General features: G+C 27.1%; 3 protein-coding genes and 1 pseudogene across 5 annotated transcripts; 2 read left to right on the top strand and 2 right to left on the bottom strand.

The window, feature by feature from the left end:
- Nucleotides 1-1,682: 1,682 nt before the first annotated feature.
- On the top strand, nucleotides 1,683-3,245 carry LOC145192447 (uncharacterized). Of its 2 annotated transcripts, none has more exons than XM_090067385.1 (2): nucleotides 1,683-1,791; nucleotides 2,671-3,245. In XM_090067385.1, exons 1-2 carry the CDS (start codon nucleotides 1,704-1,706, stop codon nucleotides 3,072-3,074), a joined length of 492 nt encoding a protein of 163 aa, XP_089923511.1. In that variant the 5' UTR covers nucleotides 1,683-1,703; the 3' UTR covers nucleotides 3,075-3,245. The 2 variants fall into 2 exon arrangements, with proteins under 2 accessions (XP_089923511.1, XP_089923518.1); XM_090067392.1 differs by having other exon boundaries at nucleotides 2,725-3,245.
- A 1,333-nt stretch (nucleotides 3,246-4,578) lies between these two features.
- On the top strand, nucleotides 4,579-22,784 carry LOC145192631 (U2 small nuclear ribonucleoprotein A'-like). The gene is made up of 8 exons (XM_090088371.1): nucleotides 4,579-4,761; nucleotides 5,062-5,168; nucleotides 15,450-15,528; nucleotides 18,141-18,187; nucleotides 18,752-18,854; nucleotides 19,094-19,176; nucleotides 19,412-19,496; nucleotides 22,595-22,784. The coding sequence occupies exons 1-8, from the start codon at nucleotides 4,639-4,641 to the stop codon at nucleotides 22,736-22,738; spliced, it is 771 nt and encodes a 256-aa protein (XP_089944497.1). The 5' UTR covers nucleotides 4,579-4,638; the 3' UTR covers nucleotides 22,739-22,784.
- LOC149894520 (uncharacterized) lies at nucleotides 5,398-8,008 on the bottom strand. The gene is made up of 2 exons (XM_090070452.1): nucleotides 7,423-8,008; nucleotides 5,398-7,233 (listed from the first exon to the last, which is right to left on the bottom strand). The coding sequence occupies exons 1-2, from the start codon at nucleotides 8,006-8,008 to the stop codon at nucleotides 5,840-5,842; spliced, it is 1,980 nt and encodes a 659-aa protein (XP_089926578.1). The 3' UTR covers nucleotides 5,398-5,839.
- LOC149894521 (uncharacterized) lies at nucleotides 10,573-13,711 on the bottom strand (annotated as a pseudogene). The gene is made up of 2 exons (XR_016446243.1): nucleotides 10,743-13,711; nucleotides 10,573-10,640 (listed from the first exon to the last, which is right to left on the bottom strand). The product of XR_016446243.1 is annotated as an uncharacterized LOC149894521 (transcript).
- Nucleotides 22,785-22,792: the final 8 nt, after the last annotated feature.

Raw genomic sequence — 22,792 nt, forward strand, 5'->3', positions numbered from 1 at the left:
ATTTCCAAATGTTTACTCCACTAATACTGATTTATTCTTTATAATAATCAATTCAATATAAAAAGCATACTAAGCCAATCTAAGAATTTGAGGAAAATTTTTATATACTTAAATGGCATTGCAATGTAATTTTAAAGAGTTTAAAAAGCAATAACCTTTGATACTTTGCTGTTTACTACTTGCTGACAATTATTTAGTTTTCTCTCTCTCTCTCTCTCTCTCTCTCTCTCTCTCTCTCTCTCTCTATATATATATATATATATATATATATATATATATATATATATATATATATATATATATATATATATATATATATATATATATACATAGATACTATAAGATGTTGGTTGACTTGATGATTGACTGTCGTAAACAGTAAAGTAATTAAAATTACACAGTACACTTAAGTTGATAAAAACCGCTTTAAAAGAACTTGAGGTTTGATTTCTATTGTTATTCAACACCAGTTTAATAGTGTTACTCAAGGAACTTACTTGAACATAGGTATTAGTGTTCAAACTAGAAGTAGATACTGGAGCTACACCATTTGCTTTTAATTTAACCTCTAATATCTGTTCATGAATAAATTCTTGAGTCACTAAGTCTTATATGGATAATTAAGTAAAATTATTTGGGGAAACTAAAGTATATTAAGTTATCTTAGATATTCACTGAAATAAAATGCTCATGTTTATTTATAGTTCTTTATTTTACTTTCTATTCTAATATATTTTCCTAACTCAACTCATATTGACTTGATAAAGAAAAACAAGTACTAAATTATTTAGTATCATGTTTTTATATTTTAAATAAAAATTAAAAAACAGTAAAGTTTGCATGATTTTATTGCAATTCTGCTTTCTTAAATTTAATGAATTTGTATAGAATTATAATTATTCAGTTTTAATTTTTCAAAACTCTGTTGAGTTTTTATTGAATTTTGAAGATTTTGATAAACTAGAATGTATTTCTTTTAAAGGTGTTTGTTTTATCATTTTCTCAAATAGTAATGAAATTTCATTTAAGTTAATATAATGAAATTCAGGTTAGAATGGGTATTAGTTTTAAAGATTTTTTATTTTACTATGGATTGTAAAAATGTTGTGTTTAATTTTTTTTTTAATACTCTAGTTTCTTGGGATTTTTAATTTGCTTTTCATTTAAATAATACTCCCTTTTAAGTTAATTTTGCATTAAATCACAAATCAAACTTTATCTAAGTGCAGTTCAAGGTTTTTATAATACTCTGATTTTTAATATTCTCAATTATTATTAAAAATTACATTTGCTTGCATAATAAAACATTATTTAGGGGTCAAAATTTTTTGAATTTTTAAGCAGTTAGTTTCTACTGTTATGTTTTACACTAGATGAAACTACTATCTTTCCCTTGTTATAAAGTTTCTAAATGTTTTTATCTTTACCCTTGTGTTGTTAATCTAATGAATAAGCAATAATTATTGAATCTGTTTATTTAAAACATTAATAGTTAACTATAGCTGTATATAATCTGATGTTAAAAAACTTTATTTTTTGTAGGTGTATTTGTCTTAAAAGTAAAGATTTAGCTGTTGCTTGTTTTTGTTGTGAACAAAATATAAATATATATTTTCAAAAAATACTCTGGTATTCATAAACAAAATATTTTTTATTTGATGAAATTAATTTTTAAAAAGTTAATCTTCCTCATCAACAGATAAATGAATAAAACAACAGTATCATCAATATGTGCTTGTGTTACACAAGTTATTAATTCAACTTCAGTTTCCACTAGTAAAAGCAATTCAGGTAAGCAGTAATTAGTTGCCTGTATTTAGTGATAACTTAAGTAGTTGTCTTTTACTTTTGGCATTTAAAAAGATGTCCTTTATACTTTTTCAAAGCACTTTTTTTTATATAGCTACATTGAAAAAAAAGATTATAAATTAAAACAAGTTTTTTAATATTCAAAAAATTTATTTATACATAAACTGAAATTGATCAGATTATTTTTAAATGGTTTAAATTTTGTTTATGCAATTTTGTTTTTAAATTGCATTTTGATGCAATTTTTTATTGACCCTATAAATCCACAAGTTGGGTAACTTGAGTCCTCCAATTTTTAATTTTTAAAAGTGATTTTACTTTTTTTATAAATTACTTCAAAAAATGAATTTTTTGAGAAATAAAAAATGCTTAACAGCTGACATTTATAAGATGATTCTGAGTATTCAGAGGATAAACAGAATTTATTTTTTATAATTACATTGTTAAATTAAAATTTTTTGTTTATTACTATTATTTTTTTTTTAGTTTATTTTAATTAATCAAACCAAAGCAAAAGTATATTTTATGTGTGTTAAAAGTGAAGTCTTTACAATAATATAATTTAAAATATTTAAAGTTATATATACTTTTACTGCTTAAATTCTAAATAAAATGCTAGGGGACTTAAGTTACTCCAGATCAGTTTTTATGTAATTCTTATTAGCTTAAGTATCTAAGGGTTAAAGAATTTTGCTAACTAACAATCTTATGAAACTATCAGTATGTAAAAGTAGTCCTTACAAAATTTTATAATTATTTATGTCAGTATATAACCATAGATTTGATTTTCCTCTATGAGTATCAATTATTAAAAAATAGGTTACTTTATTAAATAGTTAATTGTTTTTTTTTTCCTTCTAGCTTTAAGAGTTGTCCACTACATTATTATTGGTTCTGCTAGTTTTGTTGTTTCAGTTGTAATAATAATTGCTCTTAATTGCATTCGAAAACAATTTAAAGTAAAAGCAAAAAGAATTCAAGCAAGCAAACAAAAAGGCAGTCGCGCAACTGTATCTTGTAAAGAATCTAATGCACCTCATTATGAGGATATTGGACATGCTGTAGAAATAGATTATGAAAAGCTTGTAAATGATGATATACATTATGAGTCCATGATAGATTTAAGCGTTTATGAAGTTCCTGATATTAGAGTTCTTGAGGATGAGCATGTGGCTATTTATACCATTTATCATTGTAAGGAACAAGAAGGAATGAATATGGCAGAAAATTGTCTTTATACAACCACTAATTTAAAAGCATTATAATTTAGTGTGGTTCAAATAGGTTAAGAGCAAAAATATATTTTGTTAAATAGAATTTAATATTAGTGTAGGTTTTATTAAAAAATTTAGTATTTAAAGTTTTACTTTTTTATTTGCATATGTTTTTTTTCTTCTGGGTTTATGTTTATTTTAAATTTTGGAATTTTGAAACTATATGATCTCATATATATATATATATATATATATATATATATATATATATATATATATATATATATATATATATATATATATATATATATATATATATATATATATAATAATAATAATAATAATAATAATATAATATAATATAATATAATGTAATATAATGTAATATAGTATAATATAATATATAAGTATTTTAGGGTTTATAATCAATGTCTAAAGGTTGCCTGTATTTTCAAAGATTAACAGTATTTTTAAATTTTTAAAGTTTGAAGTTTTATTGTTTTTTATTTTAAGACTTAAACCTTTTTTTCTTAATTTATTTGAACTTAATAAATTTGTTCTTTTATACAATATATGTAAAAGTGTTTCTTAAAGCAAACTTAGCTGTAACTTACAAGAAGTTTGGAAATGGATCTTCTAGAAATTAAAATTATATATATTTCTATATTTTAATATTTTTATATGATGTTCTGTACCAGAGCTACAGAATAGTTAATTACCAAAATTTGGTAAATATTAGATTTAAATTATATTTGTATTGTTTATTTTCGAAAAATGGAGATTATTATGAAATTTATATTTGATATAAAGTTTACTGAGTTATAAGTTTATTTATTGTAATGCAAATAGCAATATACTAGATAACAATACTCAAAGTAGTTATTTTTAAAACTGTTTTCATATTATTTTTTGTTTACTTTTTTCTCTTAATAAGCCTTTTTTTTCTAATTCATTATTCAAATGAAGTTTAAAATAATTCTTTGATTTTATTTTTGAAAATTTATCTTACCTTAAATAAAAAAACATAATTAGTTATTGTATACATTCAGATTTTTAGCATTATTTGGTGATAAAAGAAAGTGCTTCTGAAATTGGATTTTATAAAATATTATTTACATATTTTATGAATAAATATGATATTTATAAATTGTTTGGTCAAAAAACTCAGAGAAATTAAGCCTTGAGATTTTAGTAAAAAATAACTGCAAGTTAATTACTAACTTTAAATTAGCTACAATTCTTTTATATCTAAAAAAATTCAAATCTTAGCTTTTTATTAGTTATTCAAAATAATTATTCAAATATAATTTCATTTAAAATTTAAAATTTCATCATGAATAATCTGTTTTTCTTCAACTAAATAATTGTCATCAATCAAAAAGAGGGGCATATTTTTGTAATTTCTCTTTTTAAAACAATTTAGTTGGTATTATATATGGAGGTTTTATCTAAATAAGGAGTTTGTTCATAATTTATTTTGTACTTAAGCACTTACTTGTTCGTAATTTATTTTGTACTTATTTAAAATTTACTTCATAATTTCTTTTTGCTTAATTTTAATTATGTTCATAACAAATTTAATTGTTGCAGCAAACTGTTGGTAAATATTTATAAGATGGTAAAGCTTACAGCTGATGTTATTGAGCAATCGCCCCAATATACAAATCCTCTAAAAGATCGTGAGATTGATCTTCGTGGATGCAAAATTTCTGTCATTGAAAATCTTGGAGCAACCTTGGTAAAATGCTTAGATTTGTGTCCACATTGTTAAGAAATTAATTTGCTTTTAGATAAAAAAATAAAATTACTAAATTGTTTTTATTAACAATCATTATATTTTCATTATAATTAAGTTAGCTCAGTGTAATTTTTAATTATTTTTAAATTGGACCCAGTGTGAAATTTTGTGTCTTTTAAAATCATTAATAAAGCCCTGAAGTCAGAGCATTTTCCCCCAAAAAATTTTATTATTCCTAAAGTTATCTTGGTTTAAATATTTGTTTAAAATCTGAAGCTGAAGCAGTAATTTTCTTTTCAGGATCAGTTTGATTGCATTGATATGTCAGACAATGATATCAAGAAAGTTGAAGGTTTTCCTCTTCTCAAAAGACTAAGAATGTTGTTGCTTAACAACAACCGAATCTGGTAAACCTTTTTTAAGTTTTTTTTATTAATTTTTTGATGTTTACTTTCAATATTTTAATTTTTTTTACTCTTTTTACTGTTTAATTTTATATTATATTGTGAAGTAAATGTGTGCAAAATATACACACTTGTCCAAAATGGGAAATAATTACTCCGAAGCTTCCCGAAAAAACCCTTTGGAGCGAAGTATCTACATATGTTCCTGATTAGAAAAATGAAAAAAATGAAATCCTTCATGACCGTCCGAGCGAGAAATTTTAGTTTTAAAATGTAAGAAATTGCGACAAAAAATATTTTTTTGCAATCAAAAGAAAACACATTTTTTATTCACTAAACATTGATCTACACTACATAACAGATCCCTGATGCATGGGTAAGTCACTAAAATGTTTAAAAAACTTCAAAATCAAAAGTAAAATGATTGTTTAGCAAGTTTAATTTTGATTTTTTTTAAAATGATTTAACAATTGTCCACTGTAGATTGCTTTTATTCTTTTTATTCTATGAACACATAACAAAGAAATAATGTGAGAAAACAATGTGAGAAAACAATGTACTCTTTAAAAAATTGAGTTGGGGGCAGCTTTAATGTTAGTTAGTCAAGCTTTTTTGAAAAACTAAAACATAAATAAACTGAAACAAAGAGACGATGTTTTCTTGATAACTTTGCATTAAAGACGCTTGCTGTTGAAATCTACTATGCAACTCAGCAACTTTTCTGGATAGTCTGGATGACCCAGAGGCCTTTTGTATCTCTCCCAGTGGGTTCGGAAACTGTGATGAAGGGCTTCTGTTGTCTGTTCGCTGAATGGTCCAAGAGACTTTTTGTGACGATCAATGAAATCCTTGACATGAAAGAAGACAGTGTGGACTTTTGGACTCACACTTACTTTTGGCAAGGAGAGGAAAGCCAGTTGAAATTGGTCAATTTTCTTTGAGTAGTTTGAATCCAGATGATTTCCAAAGCAGGCATTCACAACTGCATCAAACTTTCTCAAAGTGTCGATGAATGGAAAAACATGAAAAGCTGAACAATTCTCTGCTTGTCTTTGAAGAAGGTCAACATTTTTGAGGAGTTTGCGGCATTCATTCCCAGCAAACTGCCCTCCGTGAAAAGGCTGTTCTTTGATATGAAGAGCTTTAGGCCATTCTTCAGCCTCAGGCCAGGAGTCCTTTAGTGCCTTGAACAGATGGTTCACTACACCGAGAAGGAGATGTAGCTCCATTGGTGGTATGATGTCAAGAACAAGTGCATTGTCAGAAAAATCCAAGAGGGGCTCATGCACCACATTCTGAAATTGTTTAGCCTTTTTCATGTCTAAACCAGCTGCTTTAAATGAGGCATAAGATCTTCTGATGGATCCAAAGGTTCGAAAGTTACCATTCTGTGATAATCTATTGTGGTCAATGTCACACCATGTGCAAGGGTGTGAGCTGGCATGTGACTGAAGCCCACACACAAGGTTTGCCACCTTCAGGTCACTTGAAAGAAGAAAGTCAACTCGCTCAGAGAAGATGAGAGATAGTAATGTTCTCAAATTCTCATAGTTTTCTGGTACATCCTCTGCTACAGCAACAAGAAGTTGAGATTTCACACCACTGTCTTTTGCTGCAAAAGATGTAAGTGTCTTCTTGTCTGGTGGAGCTTGAACTTGAGAAATCAATTCATCTTCTTGAATCCCAAGGCTAACCTTGAGGAAACCACCACCACTGTCAATTCCAAGCTTGACTATGTGCTCTTTATACACTTGTCTTTTGAGCAAGACATCATTGAGAAGTTCAGAGAGATTCTTGCAGTGAACCACAATTTGTTTCTTTGTCTGAGACTTTTCATGTGTCACAGTTATGTTTGTGTGAGTGAAATGTTCAGATAGTTGTGTACCTATTTGATGGAATTTTGCCCGGAATTGAGGTTCAACAACTCTGGCTTGTGCAACATGGTTCAATGTTGAGGCCAATTTTTTGACGCTTGCATTAGACAGCCCTGTGTTTGTCTGAATGTTTGCAAGGTCTTGGGCTTTTAGAACTACTTCATCACCAAAGAGTCTTTTTGCGCTTGCTGCACCTGTATTAAAAACATTGCTATGAGTAGGAGCAAATTTTTCACATAAACAACCAAGTTTTCTTTATGGAAAGTAAAGTTTAGATTTGAACTGCAAATTTTATTTGTTAAAGGTTTTTTCTTTTGTAAAAGACAAAGACAATGACAAAGTTTTAATTACTATCAGATAAAAGATTTGCAAGTTACTGTTACCTGGAGTAATTGGCAAAGGTCGCCCACCACCACTTTGTGCTATTCTTAGGGTTCCATGAGGAGAAGCCTCTTTAGATGAAATGACTGCTGAAGCAATCTGTTCACTGACTTTGGAATCTTTTGATGCCAACATCTTTATGTTATGCCTGAATGTGAACTGATTGCATTGATGAGGTACTCCTCTTCCAATTAAGGAGAGGCAATCAGAACATCTTCTTTGGTCTTGGGATGGTAAAGGCTGTTGTGGCATTTCAAATGGGTGCTTTTGCAATGCTTTCAGGTGTCCAATTTTGCAAATGATGCAATCACACTGCTGTCTTCTTGTCTCAGGCCTAGGGATGACAGATGAGAAATCAAAAATGGGAGGGACAGAGACATTCTCACCGTTTTTCTTTCTCCTCAGAAGCAGTCTGCAAGAATCACACATTCCAAGTGGGACTCGTGTGTCACAAAAGTCAACATCCTGAGAAATCAGACTCTTGACTTGGTCTTTAAGAAAACTTGTTAGCTCCCTAGAACATTTTTTCATACAGAGGAGACAAACTGACTTCCGACAGTCTTCATGATTTTTTGCTGAGTTTGGCATTTTTGAGTTGTGCATTCCACGAATGAAAACATGAATATGTCATTAAAATGCCTTTTCCCGAAATTTGGTTCAATATTTTATTAGGGATGTGCCGCTAATACTTAAGAACTGATTTTTTCATCAAATTTTGAAAAAAAAAATTAAAATTTTTTTTGGCAAAAATCTTATTTTTTAAACTGAAATTTCTCGCTCGGACGGTCATGAAGGATTTCATTTTTTTCATTTTTCTAATCAGGAACATATGTAGATACTCCGCTCCAAAGGGTTTTTTCGGGAAGCTTCGGAGTAGTTATTTCCAATTTTGGACAAGTGTGTATATTATATTGGGAAAGTGTGCAAAAGTAAGAAAATAATATAAGTACAAATTAAAAGTCTGCTTTTTGAAAGTTTCTCTCAGAAATTCATTTTCTTTTAGAATCTTTGCATTTAAATAATCAATTCCTAAACTAATCTCAAACCATTTCGGGCATAAAAACATGCTTCTTTAAACTAAATAAACAGCTTAACATAATGTCCCAATAAAAAGACTGTTTAGTAACTCTGGCCTCTCAATAAGATACAGATTAAAGCTTTTGTTTGTATAAATACCCCAGTTTCTTAAGTTATTGTGAAATGTTCAGGTGCATTTACCATGATTTAGATTAGAGCAAGAGTTTGTGTCAAGTCTAAGCTTGACACAAACAAAGTCTTGTTTTAATGGTTGTAAAAACATCATTATCGTTTTCTTAAATGTGTTTTTTTATCTGGTCTGATAAAGAGCAAAAAAGTTTGACAGTTTGACAACATGCAATAAAGTTGCATTTTTTTCAAATTGTGGAATGTAGATCATTACAAGACTAATCTTTAAATGACAGTGTATGATCATCTAATGTGGAAATCAATCTCAAAAGGTAATTTTTTTCATAAATTAAAAAAGCTTAACAATTTAACACATGTAGTTAAAAAAAATTGTTTCTTAAATTAAACTCTGACCCTTTTTTAACAAATATGTATAAAAATGTTTAAAAAATGAAATAAGGATGTTTATCCTTATTTAATGAATTTTAATGCAATATTTGTAAGATTGAAACATATTTCAATCTTAAAAAAATTCTATCTGAAGATGTTAAATTAGCTTATCTTGATAAATCACATATTTTGTTTTTATCTGTCATATATATAATGCATGATTAGATGCTTAATGCTGATTTAGTAGAGTTACATGCCACTCTTTAAAGCATGGAATAAAGAAAGTTGTAATAAGATCATCTTGATCAACATTTTTGGTAGTTGAGAATGAAGAAGCACTCATTTAGTCCAGATGCTAACGATAATCGCATAAACTTTCAACAACACAGCTTTACATAAAGCTTTTAGCACAACACAGCTTTATGTAAAGCTGTGTTGTGCTAAAAACCTTAGTGAACAAAACTTAGTTAACTTATCTATAGCTGGAAATCTCATTTTTGTCAAGTAGATGGTTAATTTTTTTTTCTTGAAATATTATCAGTAGCAACATTTTAAGACCTACACTTAGTGGCAAAAATCTTGTAATTTGATAATTTTGATAAATCTGAACCCAAGTCTTTCAATGAGAGAAATCGAATATAGGTCTTGAATGATAATCCTTGTAATAAGTATTTCAATCTATTCACTAATCAGCTAACCAATTGCTTTTGTTGGTTTTTTGGAGGCTTTGGCATATGGAGCAAAATAATTAGCTTTGAGACAAGATATTTTAATAGTTTGCGTAATGTTCCACTTGAACATCTCTACTTCAGGATTTTCAGAACTTATCTAAGTGTAACTTTGTTAAAAATTGCCATTGCTTTTCAGTCTATTCTTTGACTTTTGTGGCTCTAGCATTGGTTTTTTAGATGAAGAAGACAATGTTAAAAGCTGCATTCAACATTGTAGTTGTGAAATTATTGCTATTAACTAGTTTTGATTAATAACAAGAATACATAAAAGTAAAAACTGTTTATATATGTAAAAATAGTTATTTGTTATTGATGTTTAGTTAGATTAAATAGGTGATTTATGGAAATTTTTATCAAAAGATTTGTGAGGAAGTACTAAAATAGAATAAAAGAATTTTGTATTATTAGAATAAAAGAAATGAGAAAGTAGCTAAGGATGGTGTTTGAGAAGAAAACAAATGAAAATGTCATGTAGATCAATTGATTTATAGTTCACATATAATTTTATTTTGACCGCTATTAAGAAATTGTCAAGTGTGACACTTGGTAATTGCTGCTAGGTTTAGAGCAATTGCCAATAGTAATGTAACCATGCCCTCATGTATGCTTAGTTTTTATTGAAGCACATATGAAATTCTTTTAAAGCTATTGATAAAATCCCAAATGTGATTGACTGTCATCCAAAAATAACTTAAATACCGTAAAAGTATCTAACTTTTCACAACTTAAAAAAAAATTAGAATATCTTTATGATATGTATGGAATTGGTGCAAAGTGACCTCTTTTTTCATACTTTCTGAAGGAAAAATAATTCAAAGGGTAGTTTAACAAAAAAAACAAAAGATTAATTTTAGCATTATTATGCTTAATAAAGAATATAACATGCTACGATAAAATAAAACTGAACACAACCTCATTAAAAACACAAAAAAGCTCATTTGTATCTTGGTAAACTTAAATAATTAAAGATTACTTTTAGATAAACTAAAATGATTAAAGATTTCCTTTTTTTGAATAAAAAATCAAAATTACAAAACACAGTTCAAAAGCCCTACTGAAAGCCTGATTCTGGTACTTTGAAAAGTTTCCTATTTTTTCTTGGTTTTTCCTCTTTGCAATTTTCTTTGAGGCAAAATCACAACTCTCGTTAAATTTTTCTAGATCTTCAATGCTAACACTTTTGCCTGCAGGAACAGAAAGTTCTTTTTTCATTTATTAGTTCCTACAGATTCCAAAGATTTAAATTTGTTTTGAAAGAAAACCTTAAAGCTGTCTTCTAGAAATTCTTTATCATAAGATTCTCTTTCTCTAAATTTTTTAAGAAGTTCATTGACATTCACTGGATAGACACCGCACTTTCTAAAACCTGATTGTAAATTGCTAGCCTGATTTGGCTCTACAGCAGACATTAACTTATTAAAAAGTTCTGGGAAATGTTGTTTGTCAAGAGATGTCTTTGTGCAACCAACAGGTGAATCTTTATACTCTGTGATAATTTTACGCCAAGCTGTTTTCAAAGGTTTAAAGAAAGCTACATCTTGAGGTTGAGTTATATGTGTACTATTAAGTGGTAGACAAACAAACTTTATTTCATTTTCTTCACAGGCTTCAATAATTTTTGGAGAGATGTGAAAGGATAGGTTATTGCCTAAGAGAACTTTAACTCCTAACTTCTTTTTCAAAGAAGGTAAAACTATAGAAAAAAACCACTCTTCGAAAGCTACTCCATCAAACCACCAACTTTTAGTACTGAAGTATCTAGCTCCTTTAGGACCTCCTACACACCAAGTTGACCACAGATTAGTAGCCTTATAAACAAAAAAAAAAGTGTTTCTTATATTTGTAGGGTATTTACTGCCTCTTTTTACCATGCACTTTTTTAAGCCAGGGTCATCAGTTAGATTTGTTTCATCATAGTTGTAATTGTTTCATCATGTTGCCTGGAGGAACATCTTGTATGGTTTTGGTAAGATGTTGAGTATATTCTTTTAGAATTTCTTCATTAACATTTGCTCATGATTTTTTTATGTTTGGCACAAATTTGTTTGTTAGTTCTGGATGTCTTTGTAAAAATGACTTGATTAAATCAGGTGTTAAGTTATGCTCTCCTTTCAATTTGTAACAAATCGTTCTTCGACTAACACCATATTTTGTAGCAGCTTGCTCTTGTGTCAGCTTTTTAGATTTTACATCTTCAAGACATTTAGCTAGATCGTCCTCTGTATAGTTTTTGTATTTTCTGGTTTTAAGATTCTTTTTGTAATGACTTGACATCTGGAAAAAACATTACTAATAATAATTTAGTTTGACCTTGAGGTACCCAAGAAATTATTTAAAGCTATAAAAAAAGTATGAAATAACTCTATTATATAAAATATTTGCATGAAAATTTAGAAAGTATTGCTTTTGGATGACCAACGACATTTAAGGTGAACTTTGTACATGCAAAGTTACCCCAAATTCTGCCAAAAAAGTACTTTATTTACAAGACTGTTAAATTTAATTTTTTTAAATTGATATTAGTTTAAACACTTTGTATACTTCAAATCAATACCATAATAAAAACTTTATGCAGTTTATTCACTTTTGAGTTCAATTCTGATCTGCTGCACAGATAAAAGTTTTAAGACATAATTTTTGTATTCTACTTCTATGTTTACACAAAACGACTTGTGTTGCGAGAAATCGCGTTTATAAAACTATTTTACATGAGTTTCGTATTGACACTAAAACAAACCGTCGGATTCTAAAGTGATTTGCATTTGTAGTTCAAATTTTTAGTTGCTAGAGAGTAAAACATCTTTGACATGCTGTTGTGCAAAGTTACCAACAGTTGTGCAAAGTTAGGCACTTTTACGGTACATGATGTAATTATGCATTTTACTAAGTGAAGCATTAATAACCTTACACCATATTATAGCTTATCTTAACAAATATTATTAACATTTTTTCTAAGTTACTTATTTCTTTAAATCAAATGTAGACTTATCATAAAGATTTATTAACTTGGAACAATTAAAATTGTGTATATAAATATATGTTTAGAACACCTTCCCCTAATATATATGTTAATGTTGGTTTCCAGGGGCTTTTTTCTAGCTTGCATCAAGTTTGAAAAAATTTTTAAACTTTGGTTCAGATTTGTCTTCTTTATTAAATATAGATTGAAAAACAAAACTAAAATTTAGGGTTTTAAAACTTGAAAAAAAAAAAATTAAAAATGTAATTTACAATATATTTAGATGTCAAACCTATCCAAAAGACATGATTGCTGCATCAAAGCCATGCTTTAAAACAATTTTTTGAAAATTTAGTAACATTCTTCCTGATTGAATATAATTTTATTAGCTTTAAATGAAAACCAAATATTTGCCAAAGTTTAAATCCATCCTAAGTTTAAATGATGAAAAATAATGTAAGGCACTAATAACACACATGGTACATAAAACTTAAACCAAAAACTGAAAAATAAGTTATACAACCAATTTAATGTTGATATATGTGCTAATGATATCAATAGTGAAGATAATGATTTAAGATTGAATTTAACTCTTGAAGATGCGGAAGATCTATATGGTATAATTACTTTTTTTAAATCAATTATTTTTGAAGATTGCACAATCACACATTTAAGCTTTAATGAAACTCATTAGCCAAATATATCTTTATAAACAAACAGTTTTTCATTCACTTCTGTCTTTTTCACTTAGAGATCTGCTGTTAATATGATTGTATGTAATATTGCTTTCTCATTAAATAGTAATCAAATTCCCTCATAGGCTTAGGTATAAATTAAAAAGTACCTTATATGCCAGATATGAAACAGAGAAATAGTAGAATTAAATCTAAAAATTTGCCAAAATTATTGCATTAGTTTGTTTTTTTCTTCAAACAAAAAAGATGTTAGTAATCAAATGTTTTTATTTGTGAATTAATATTAGTTTAATATTCATTTGGTGCAAATGGTGATGAGAGGAGCTTTTAATTTAAGGTAAGATAGATAAACCATGCATTAAGTCACAACCCAGCGTCACAGATATCCTTTTCATATTTATATAGATTTACTTAATATGTTCTATTTTTTTGTTATAAACTTTCTATTTTATATAAATTTCAGTTTAATTACATATAATTAGCTTTTATTTCTATTATTACTCTCAGATATCTTTGTTTAATTTATACTTAAATTACAGCAAATTACTTTGTAGAAAAATTGTTTTTTATGAAATTACATTTAATGCTAACTTTGGGTTATAACATCTTAAAGTGGTCCTGAAGATCCTGTGAGTCAAAACATTTTAAAACTCTTTTGCAACAGCTTATTTGGAAAACAATTTTATGAAAAATTAACTATTGGTAATAGTTTTTTATTTCAATATATACCTTTTGTTTTGTAAAGTAATGAAATTATACCTTAGTTTACTCTCTAATGTTTATGAAGTTTTTTTATTTTAAAAAACTTTCAATTTCAATTAATATCAAATAATCCCTAATCAAATATTCTTGGCTTAGAATAAAGAACCCTTCTAATTTTCCTAATTTAAATGTTTTTATAAGGTTCAAGGATTTAGCATATAAGTAGAAAATATAAATACACATGTCCAAGCTCCTTAGTCAATTTAAAACAGAAAAGAATAAAGTTCTGTTAGACAAATAGCTCAATAACTGTCTTAAAGAAAAAAGAAAAGTGAGAATATGTTCAATTTGATTGATCATCAAGGTTCCTCTACAACCCATTTGCCTGTTTCTCCTGTCCCACCCAAACCTACCCTAGCCCATGCTGTGAGTTTACCTGATGGCTGGCAATGATTCAAGATTTAAATACTGTTGAACCATATGCATGACAGTTGATTACTGCTGTAAATTCAGGATATTTTTTATGGTTGTGCCAAATTTATTTTTTTGATAATTTTATGACATTTTTAAAAGTTTAATTCTCTTTTAAAAAATTGACCTTTAACCGGACAAATATTACTGTAACAACTCTTATTGCTGCCCTTCTAGATTTTTCCAATCTACCATATGTAGAAATATTTAGAGTTTTATTCAAATATAGCTACAAACAAAATACTTCTTAATAAACTCTTCACTTTCTTTAGTTCACTTGTCATTAAATATTCATTTAAAACATTTATTTGTGAATGCTTTTCTGTTATGTTATTTTCAGTTAATACTAAGAAACTCTTCAAAAGTTGAGCCTCTGATATATTAGCACAATTAAACACTAAATGTTTTAAAGATATGCTTTTTATATCATGGCACATATATTGTAATAAACATTCTTGACTTCAGGATCACTTTAAAGATGATATTGTAATTTCAGAATAGCTTTTTTATTTGATGCTTAAATTTTATGATATAGAATTTTTTTATTGTCATAAAGTAATTGAAAAATTTAAAATAAAGCATAAATGCTTAAATTCTAAACTTGAGGACCTTTATCTAATAATTATTTTTACACTTGATGTTTAGATGCAATTTTAGGAAAATTTTTAATGGAGATTCTAGTACCTAATTAATTTTAATGGAGATTTTAAAATTTTCATAACTAATATTTATAACTAGTTACATTTGATCTTGTTTTCATAAAAGATTTGATTTCATAAATGTAAACTAGGAAAATATAACAAGTTGTTATCAGAAAAGGAACTCATAATTTTTTTATAAGTTCTTTTCTATAACTGATAATAATTTATTACATTTTCATAGTTTTTCAATATTTTTATTTACTTTTTTTTTTTTTTTTTTCTTCATTTTTCTAGTCGTTTTGAAGAGAATTTGGAATTGGTACTACCTCAATTAGAAACACTCATTTTGACTAATAATAACATAGCAGAACTCGTATGTTTTATAAATATTATTTGTGTATTTTTTTTTTTTTTTTTTTTTTTTTTTTACAGTGTAGCAAATTGATTTTTTTTATTGCTTGGTTTATCCTATTTCCAAAATGCCAGTTATGCTGTGGGGTGACATATAAATGTTTTTTTGTTTTTATGAAAGATATTTATAATTTAAAATACAGTGCTTTAAGGTAGCAGATACCTACCTAGCTAGAATTTTGCTTCATTAACTACATTATCTTCTTTATTTGATCCAAATATAAATACCAAGAGACCAAGAGAGTAGTTTAGTTATCTATCAAGTTATCTAGTCAATAACTTGAACATTTGCAGATAAAAGTGAAAATAATTAGAGTTATCAAAAGTTTTCTTTTCTACTCAATCTGAAAGATAAATAAAATACATCATAACAGATGACGAATAAAGTTCATCATAACCAATGGATGAAAAGGTGATGAATAGGTTATTGTTTAAATTTTAGTTTAACTATTTAAGCTAATTAAGCAATCGTATGGTTTGATGCGTATGAAAAAATCTATGAAGTGTTTATTTTATTACTGAAAACACATTTATCTCAAATGAGATTAACTCCAACAGACCAAGAACTTTTTTAAAAACAACTCAATTTTATTTTGTAAAATACCCTAATTTAAAATGTTGTGAAGTTGTTAATCATCTCAATTGTTTATCAACCTCCTGAATATCACTAACTTTGCAGCAAACTTGGTTTATTATAGTATTATCATCTTTATCTTCTTTGTCATCAGCATTATCTTCATTCCTTGCTTTCTTTACTTCTTCTATCAACTTTTCATCTGTTAGTAAAGGTACTGTGCTCATTATGTTTTTGTGTTTAGAAATGACATCTTCAGCTGTTGTACCTGGAGGGTATAAATAATCAAGTTTTTTAATCTGATTTTGAAGATCTTTAAAGGGGTTGTCATCTTCATCTAATTAGGTAGATTTCTGCTGATCTTCAATTTATATTGGTAAGATTAAACATTCTAATTGTGTTTGAAATTGAAAAAACAGGAATACCTTTGCCTTTATCGATGGCTAGGATCAGTCTTAATGCCAAAGATCTGTCATAAAATTTCATCCATTTTCTTTTCCTTTATCGATGGCTAGGACCAGTTGTAATGCAAAAGATCTGTCATAAAATTTCATCGATTGGTTGGAGTTAAGATATTGTGTTAAAATGAGCTTTATAGATTTTAGATTGTAAATCATTGGATGTGCTGGGCATTTTATCTATGATAAACATTCTTCTTCTCTTTCGCAAACTTTATATCCATTTTACATATCCATTCCTCAAACAGCATGCTATCCATCCAGCTTTTAATTTGATTTCTGAATCTGTAAAGTAAGTGTTTAACTTAGCAAGCAAGGGGATTTTGATTTACCTATCACAGATATAGGTATTTTATAACCTGCTGCATTTACTGCCACCATTCTAAGAAGATGAATTTTACTGTATTTTTACCCTATGCAAGCCATAAGATGAATTTTACTGTATTTTTACCCTATGCAAGATCAAAGATTGAGTGACTTTTTTGGATGCATACAATTTAAACAATCCGAAATTCATCTGCATTACAAAATTCATCAAGTTTATACCTGAATGAAATTGTAGAGAGTTGTTTTCTTCCATGGCATCGTCATTTCAGCCATTCAAGAGTTTCCATCTCCTGATACTGTCTTGAAAGAAACATACCTGTTTTTCCAACAATTAACTCAACCATGATGTTGATTATTTCAGCAAGTTCTCTGACTTTTGTTTTCAGATGCTGATACTACATTTCTACTCCTTAGATCTAAAAACCATTTTAAAATGAGATAATCTAAATTATCCAAAATAATGCAAATGTTCCTTCTTTAATTCTCCTACATTTAGATTTGTTCCCATGCGTCTTTGTAGATTTGAAAATGTTTTATTTTTTATCTAAGTTAACAGTGTATCCAATAAGAGTGTATCCAATTTAACAGTGTATATTTTAGAATGCTTTTTTTTATAGCAACCTAAGACTTTGATTTTGATGATCATTTTCTTTTTTCACAAAAAGAAAAAGTCATCAAAATGTAAACACAATGACTTCTATTGTAGTATTCTAATGCACAATAGTATAACTTATGCTGCAAGCTACTACTCAATTTGAATATCAAAAGGTCTTATCATACTTTAAATAATTTTTTAAATAATTTGTTGCAAAACTTGGCTGTGTAATTCGCTTGATGGCTCAAGACAATAAACAGCTTAATTAACTAGCAAAAATTTTAAGTTAATGAAAGTTACAACAATAACTACTTTCACTAAGGTTTTATTTTTCCTCTAAAGTTCAAGATATCTGCAGAATATTAGTCACCAGACAGATAACACAGTTCAATTTATGGAAAGTATGAGTTATTGAATGATTTTTATGAGAAAATATTAATCAGGTTTCAATGGGAGTTTGAAAATATTTTGAGTTTCTGGAAGTTTGAGGGGGTTTCTAGTTTTTGGGACTTTACTGTAATTATTTAAAATGCATTCTAAATTGAGCATAATTTTTTCTTTTTTGAATATTTCCTAACTTATTCTTTTATATCATTAAAACAGTTTACTCTCATATTCAGGCTGATATTGATCCACTGTCTACAGTCAAATCTCTAACAAGTATCAGGTACAAATTTATTTTTGCTTAGCATATTTTAATACAACATACCAAACGCTACCACAGTGATTCTAAGCTTATGATTCACAGAATGCTGCTAATAGTTGTAATAGTTGCTTTTTATGTATGAGTGTTACTACTGTAGCATTTAAGTAACAATAATTAAAACATAATGAATTACAGCAAATCCAATAATAGTGATTATAGACACACTACTGCAATTATCATAGTTTCCTAATTGCTAGAAAATAATCATAAAAATTGAAATTCAAATTTATTGCTGCATTGGCAATCACAGCTTCAGTGATTGCTAATACATAAGTTTTACTTTTAAGAATGTTCTTTGAGGTTTGTGACCTCTAAATGAGATCAACTTGAGAACCATAATAAATGATAATTCTTTACCACAAATCTACTTAGAAATCTGAAAGTTAACTAAGAAGATCTTTTTTTTGATATTTGTTTTTTTGTTTTTAATTTAAAGTATTTTTAGATAATGTTAATTTAAAGAGAATGATAACTTACTGGTACAGGTAAATTTTTAAATTAAAAATAAAATTCTTTTTCTTTTAGTCTCCTTCGCAATCCAATCACGAATAAACCTTATTATCGGAATTATATTATATACAAGCTCCCACAAGTTCGCATTATAGATTTCCAGCGTGTAAAAATGAAGGTAAAAAAATATATATACCATTAAGCTAACAAATCCTTTTTGTGAACTTACAATTCTCTTTTGAAAAATTGATTAACACAAAGTGTTAGTTGACAGTTGTTGACTGTTGTTATCTTGATTCTTTCTTGTTGTGTTATCTTGATTCTAACCTTCCCGAGACTACTTCTAGTTTTTGGTAAGGATTTTTTAATTTTTGTTTTGTTTTGTAAATAGTTTTGGTAAAGGTTTAAATATTTTAGGAAAGAGATGCAGCTAAGAAAATGTTTAGTGGTAAGAAAGGAGAAGTTTTAAGAAAAGAAATTGCTGCAAAGCGAAGCAAGACGTATGTAGTTATTTTTATCAAAAGTGTTCTTATGTCAGCAATAGTGTGCTATAATATCTTGCTGCAATCATGTCTGCAATAGTAATTTCTATATAATAAACTTGCAGATGTTTTTTTATTAATGCTAATTAGTCTTACTGATAAAGTATTTGTATATTAATGATAATAATACTAATGAAATTATCTAAAAGTATTCTTGTTCAGATTTGCTTAATTATTTGCTTGATTATTTCAGCTTTGAAATTAAAGATGTGGTTGCTGCAACCAAAGAAGATGAAGCATTCCTTGCTGAAAAGTATAAAGATCAAGAAGCAATAAAGGTTAAAATATTTTATAGCAATACTCTGATTTAGTTCATTATTACTGAACTAAATTTAGTTCATAACTACTGAATTAATACTCCTCAGTATGAATATTAACGTTCAAGTCCAGTCAAGTCTTCACTGAAGTTTAAGAGAAGAGAATGAAAATGCCCATGCTGAGACTAGATAGTAAAACAAATATTAATATAAAATCTGCAGCAATCATGAGGAAAAATGACATTACAATATTAGTAGTTATAATAATGAAAGCAAACTGTTCTGAAAGTAATTATACACTCTATTATTATTATTATTATTATTATTATTATTATTATTATTATTATTATTATTATTATTATTATTATTATTATTATTATTTTTATTATTATTATTATTATTTTTATTATTATTTTTATTATTATTATTATTTTTATTATTATTATTATTATTATTATTATTATTATTATTATTATTATTATTATTATTATTATTATTATTATTATTATTATTATTATTATCATTATCATTATTATTATTATTATTAATATTTTTATAGTCAACAAAATTTATGACTTAGTAAAACTTAATGACTTAGTGTCAACAAAATATTTAATAAAGTAAAATAATGTTTAAAAATATTGTTATTTGGAAGAAGCATATAGTGAGTATGCTGTATTGATAACTATGTGTAAAAACCTGCCTATATATTCAGAGATGATGATTTTAATGTGGAATTCAAAAGCAGTAAACAGGGCCAAAATGTTTGCAAATGATGTAGTTAAGACAGGAAAAATGTCATAAATGATCCATGAATTCCCTTAAACAAAAATTTATAAATGCCAAAATAAATTAAAATGTTATTTTCCAGCATGATAATATTTAGCCACATACAGCAAAACTAATAAAAAAAAAAGGAAAAACTTTGATGGAATGTGTTAATCCACTTGCTATAATGACCGAATACTAGACTTTTTCTTTTTTTTTTCTTCTTGAGCATTTATGTTAACAACTATTTTCTGATTATATAAATAACTTCAAATAATAGCTTATTTATCTTAAGAGAGTAAGCTGATGTACTTTTTACGAAAAACTGAGGGAATGAGGGGATGTAAAACTAGTGGCATTTTACTTAGGTTGTTTGTAATTGGTTCATGACCATATTTTGTTAAAAATGTTGTTATATTTTGTGATTAATTTAAACTACCATTTGAAGGTGCAAACTGCCTAATTTCTTATGTAACAATTTTAAAGAAACGTACTGTGCATTTTAAGTTTTCTTCAAAAGAGCTGCCATAATTTAAAAAATTTAATTCTAAAATAAACATATAAAAACATGAATAGTAAGGTAATAAAATATGTATAAAATCATAAAGAAAATTATTATATATAATTTTTTTTTAATGTTTTTTTTACTTTAAGTGTGGTATGTAAAATATGGATTTATTGAGATTTTGAGGCTTTCAAATATTAAGCTGTTTTTTTTATTTGACTACAAATAATGAAAATAACTACTAATGAATTTTCACAGCTGCTCAACATTGATGAAAGGCAAACCTAGGGTAGCCTTAAAACATTTTGTTCATAATTTTAACAGAAACAGCAAAACAGACAACTTTAATGAGTTGTAGAATGTCTGAATGGCTCAAAATTATCACATATTTTGATGAATGAAGAATGATTTTTCTAAGTTCCAAACTTAAAAAGGTTTTTAAAAATTGTTCAATAAATATATTGCATTTAAGTGTTGCACAATACTTTAAAGGAAATTTAACTTATCCTTTCTTTAAAATAAACATGTTTCTGAAAACTTTTTAATCTCTCAATAAAAAGTGGCAGTTATAGTTAAACAGTATGAAGCAGAAAATGTGATACTGCTATTTCTTTTATTGAATAAGAAAAATAACTTAAAACATTCTAAATATAAAACAATTTTTAATTGAAATCTTCAATTAAATTTTATTTACAAATTCAAAATTAAATAAAATAAATGAAAGTTTAATCCTGAAATTTTCTTGTGAAATCTCAAGGAAGAATAAGTTGATAATTGATTTCTAATGTGGTTTTGTATTATATCTAAAGACATTTTTAAAATTATATTAATTATCAATTCAGCTGTATTTTTGAATGTATGCATTAGTTCCTAATAGATACATACACAATTATTTTTGCTACAACTGATAGCACTGTTACAAATTTTTATTATTGTTTTGTCCTTGGTTTGAAGGTGTGTTTTCCTAACCTGTTTTGCCGAAATTAAATAAAAAGTAGCTGTTATTCCACCACTGCATATCAACTTAGTACTCATCAAGCAGTTTGTCACTATCTCCAAAATAATATTTCTGAAGCTGTCCAAGACTAAGGTTAGAACTAGTATCTTCTACAGACCAAAAATATTAAAAAATATCATAGAATGATGAGTTCACCAAGCTCCTTTTAAAGGTGGTTCAGGTTCTTATAAAGAATTACGCCAAAATGTGATGCAGAATATCACTCAAAATCCCTATCCTCGATTTTCATCTCTAAAAATTCAAGAAGAACATAGGAGCTTACTAAGAGAAGCAAAATGAGCACTTTAATCAAGATTTATCCAACTTTGAATGCTGTTATCAAGGACAGTATAATGAAAAAATGTGTGTGTGTGTGTGGGGGGGGGGGGGGACAATATTTAAAGGCTATTTTGTGAAAGTGATCTACAGTACACTTGCAAATTTACTCATTTCTGAAGTGATTTACAGTACAGTCTACTCATTATATCATACTCATATAGAAAGTCTACTCATTTCTGAAACTTTTTGAGTGATTTTTTAAAAGTCTATTCATTATGCAATTGTTGTTTTTTACCTGACAGAATGAACAAAAATATGAAATTTTTCTTGTTCTGTATCAATAAAAATGAATTTTCTTTGTGCTGTTGTCATAAAATCATAGTTTGTGCTCAATGTAGTCTTTTTTCTACAGTTTTCAGAAGTAAGTAATTAAAATATAACACTTTGAATCCAAGAACAAAAATTGTGTCACATAGTATAGTCCTCAAAGCTCTCTAGAAGTTCATAGTTTTATATATTGGTGATAAAATATTTGCTTTACCAAATGTAAAGTTAACAAGTTTATTTTAGGTGGCTATTAGTAATGCAACTACACTTGAAGAAGTTCGAAAACTTGAATTGCTATTACAGCAAGGTTATGTGCCTGGAAAAACCGTTACAATTGAAAACAGCGAAGAATATAGTGATATAAATGAGGTTGAAATGGATGAATAATCTTGTTGTAAACTCTTTTTTTTAGAAAGTATATGTTTTCCGATTATTTCTTGT

The sequence above is a fragment of the Hydra viridissima genome, unplaced genomic scaffold (assembly GCF_058129835.1).
Source record: "Hydra viridissima isolate aposymbiotic clone 2 unplaced genomic scaffold, HvirCarnegie_v1 scaffold_1, whole genome shotgun sequence".
In the NCBI taxonomy this organism is placed as follows: Eukaryota; Metazoa; Cnidaria; class Hydrozoa; order Anthoathecata; family Hydridae; genus Hydra; species Hydra viridissima.

Bases quoted from the DNA above. Each gene is read 5' to 3' on its own strand.
- LOC149894520 (XM_090070452.1), bottom strand. From the start codon at position 8,008: ATGCCAAACTCAGCAAAAAATCATGAAGACTGTCGGAAGTCAGTTTGT. The intron at 7,234-7,422 runs GTAACAGTAACT...TTTTTAATACAG, and splicing joins ACCTTTGCCAATTACTCCAG to GTGCAGCAAGCGCAAAAAGA.
- LOC145192447 (XM_090067385.1), top strand. From the start codon at position 1,704: ATGAATAAAACAACAGTATCATCAATATGTGCTTGTGTTACACAAGTT. The intron at 1,792-2,670 runs GTAAGCAGTAAT...TTTTCCTTCTAG, and splicing joins CACTAGTAAAAGCAATTCAG to CTTTAAGAGTTGTCCACTAC.
- LOC145192631 (XM_090088371.1), top strand. From the start codon at position 4,639: ATGGTAAAGCTTACAGCTGATGTTATTGAGCAATCGCCCCAATATACA. The intron at 4,762-5,061 runs GTAAAATGCTTA...TTTTCTTTTCAG, and splicing joins AAAATCTTGGAGCAACCTTG to GATCAGTTTGATTGCATTGA. The intron at 18,855-19,093 runs GTAAAAAAATAT...TAAATATTTTAG, and splicing joins TCCAGCGTGTAAAAATGAAG to GAAAGAGATGCAGCTAAGAA.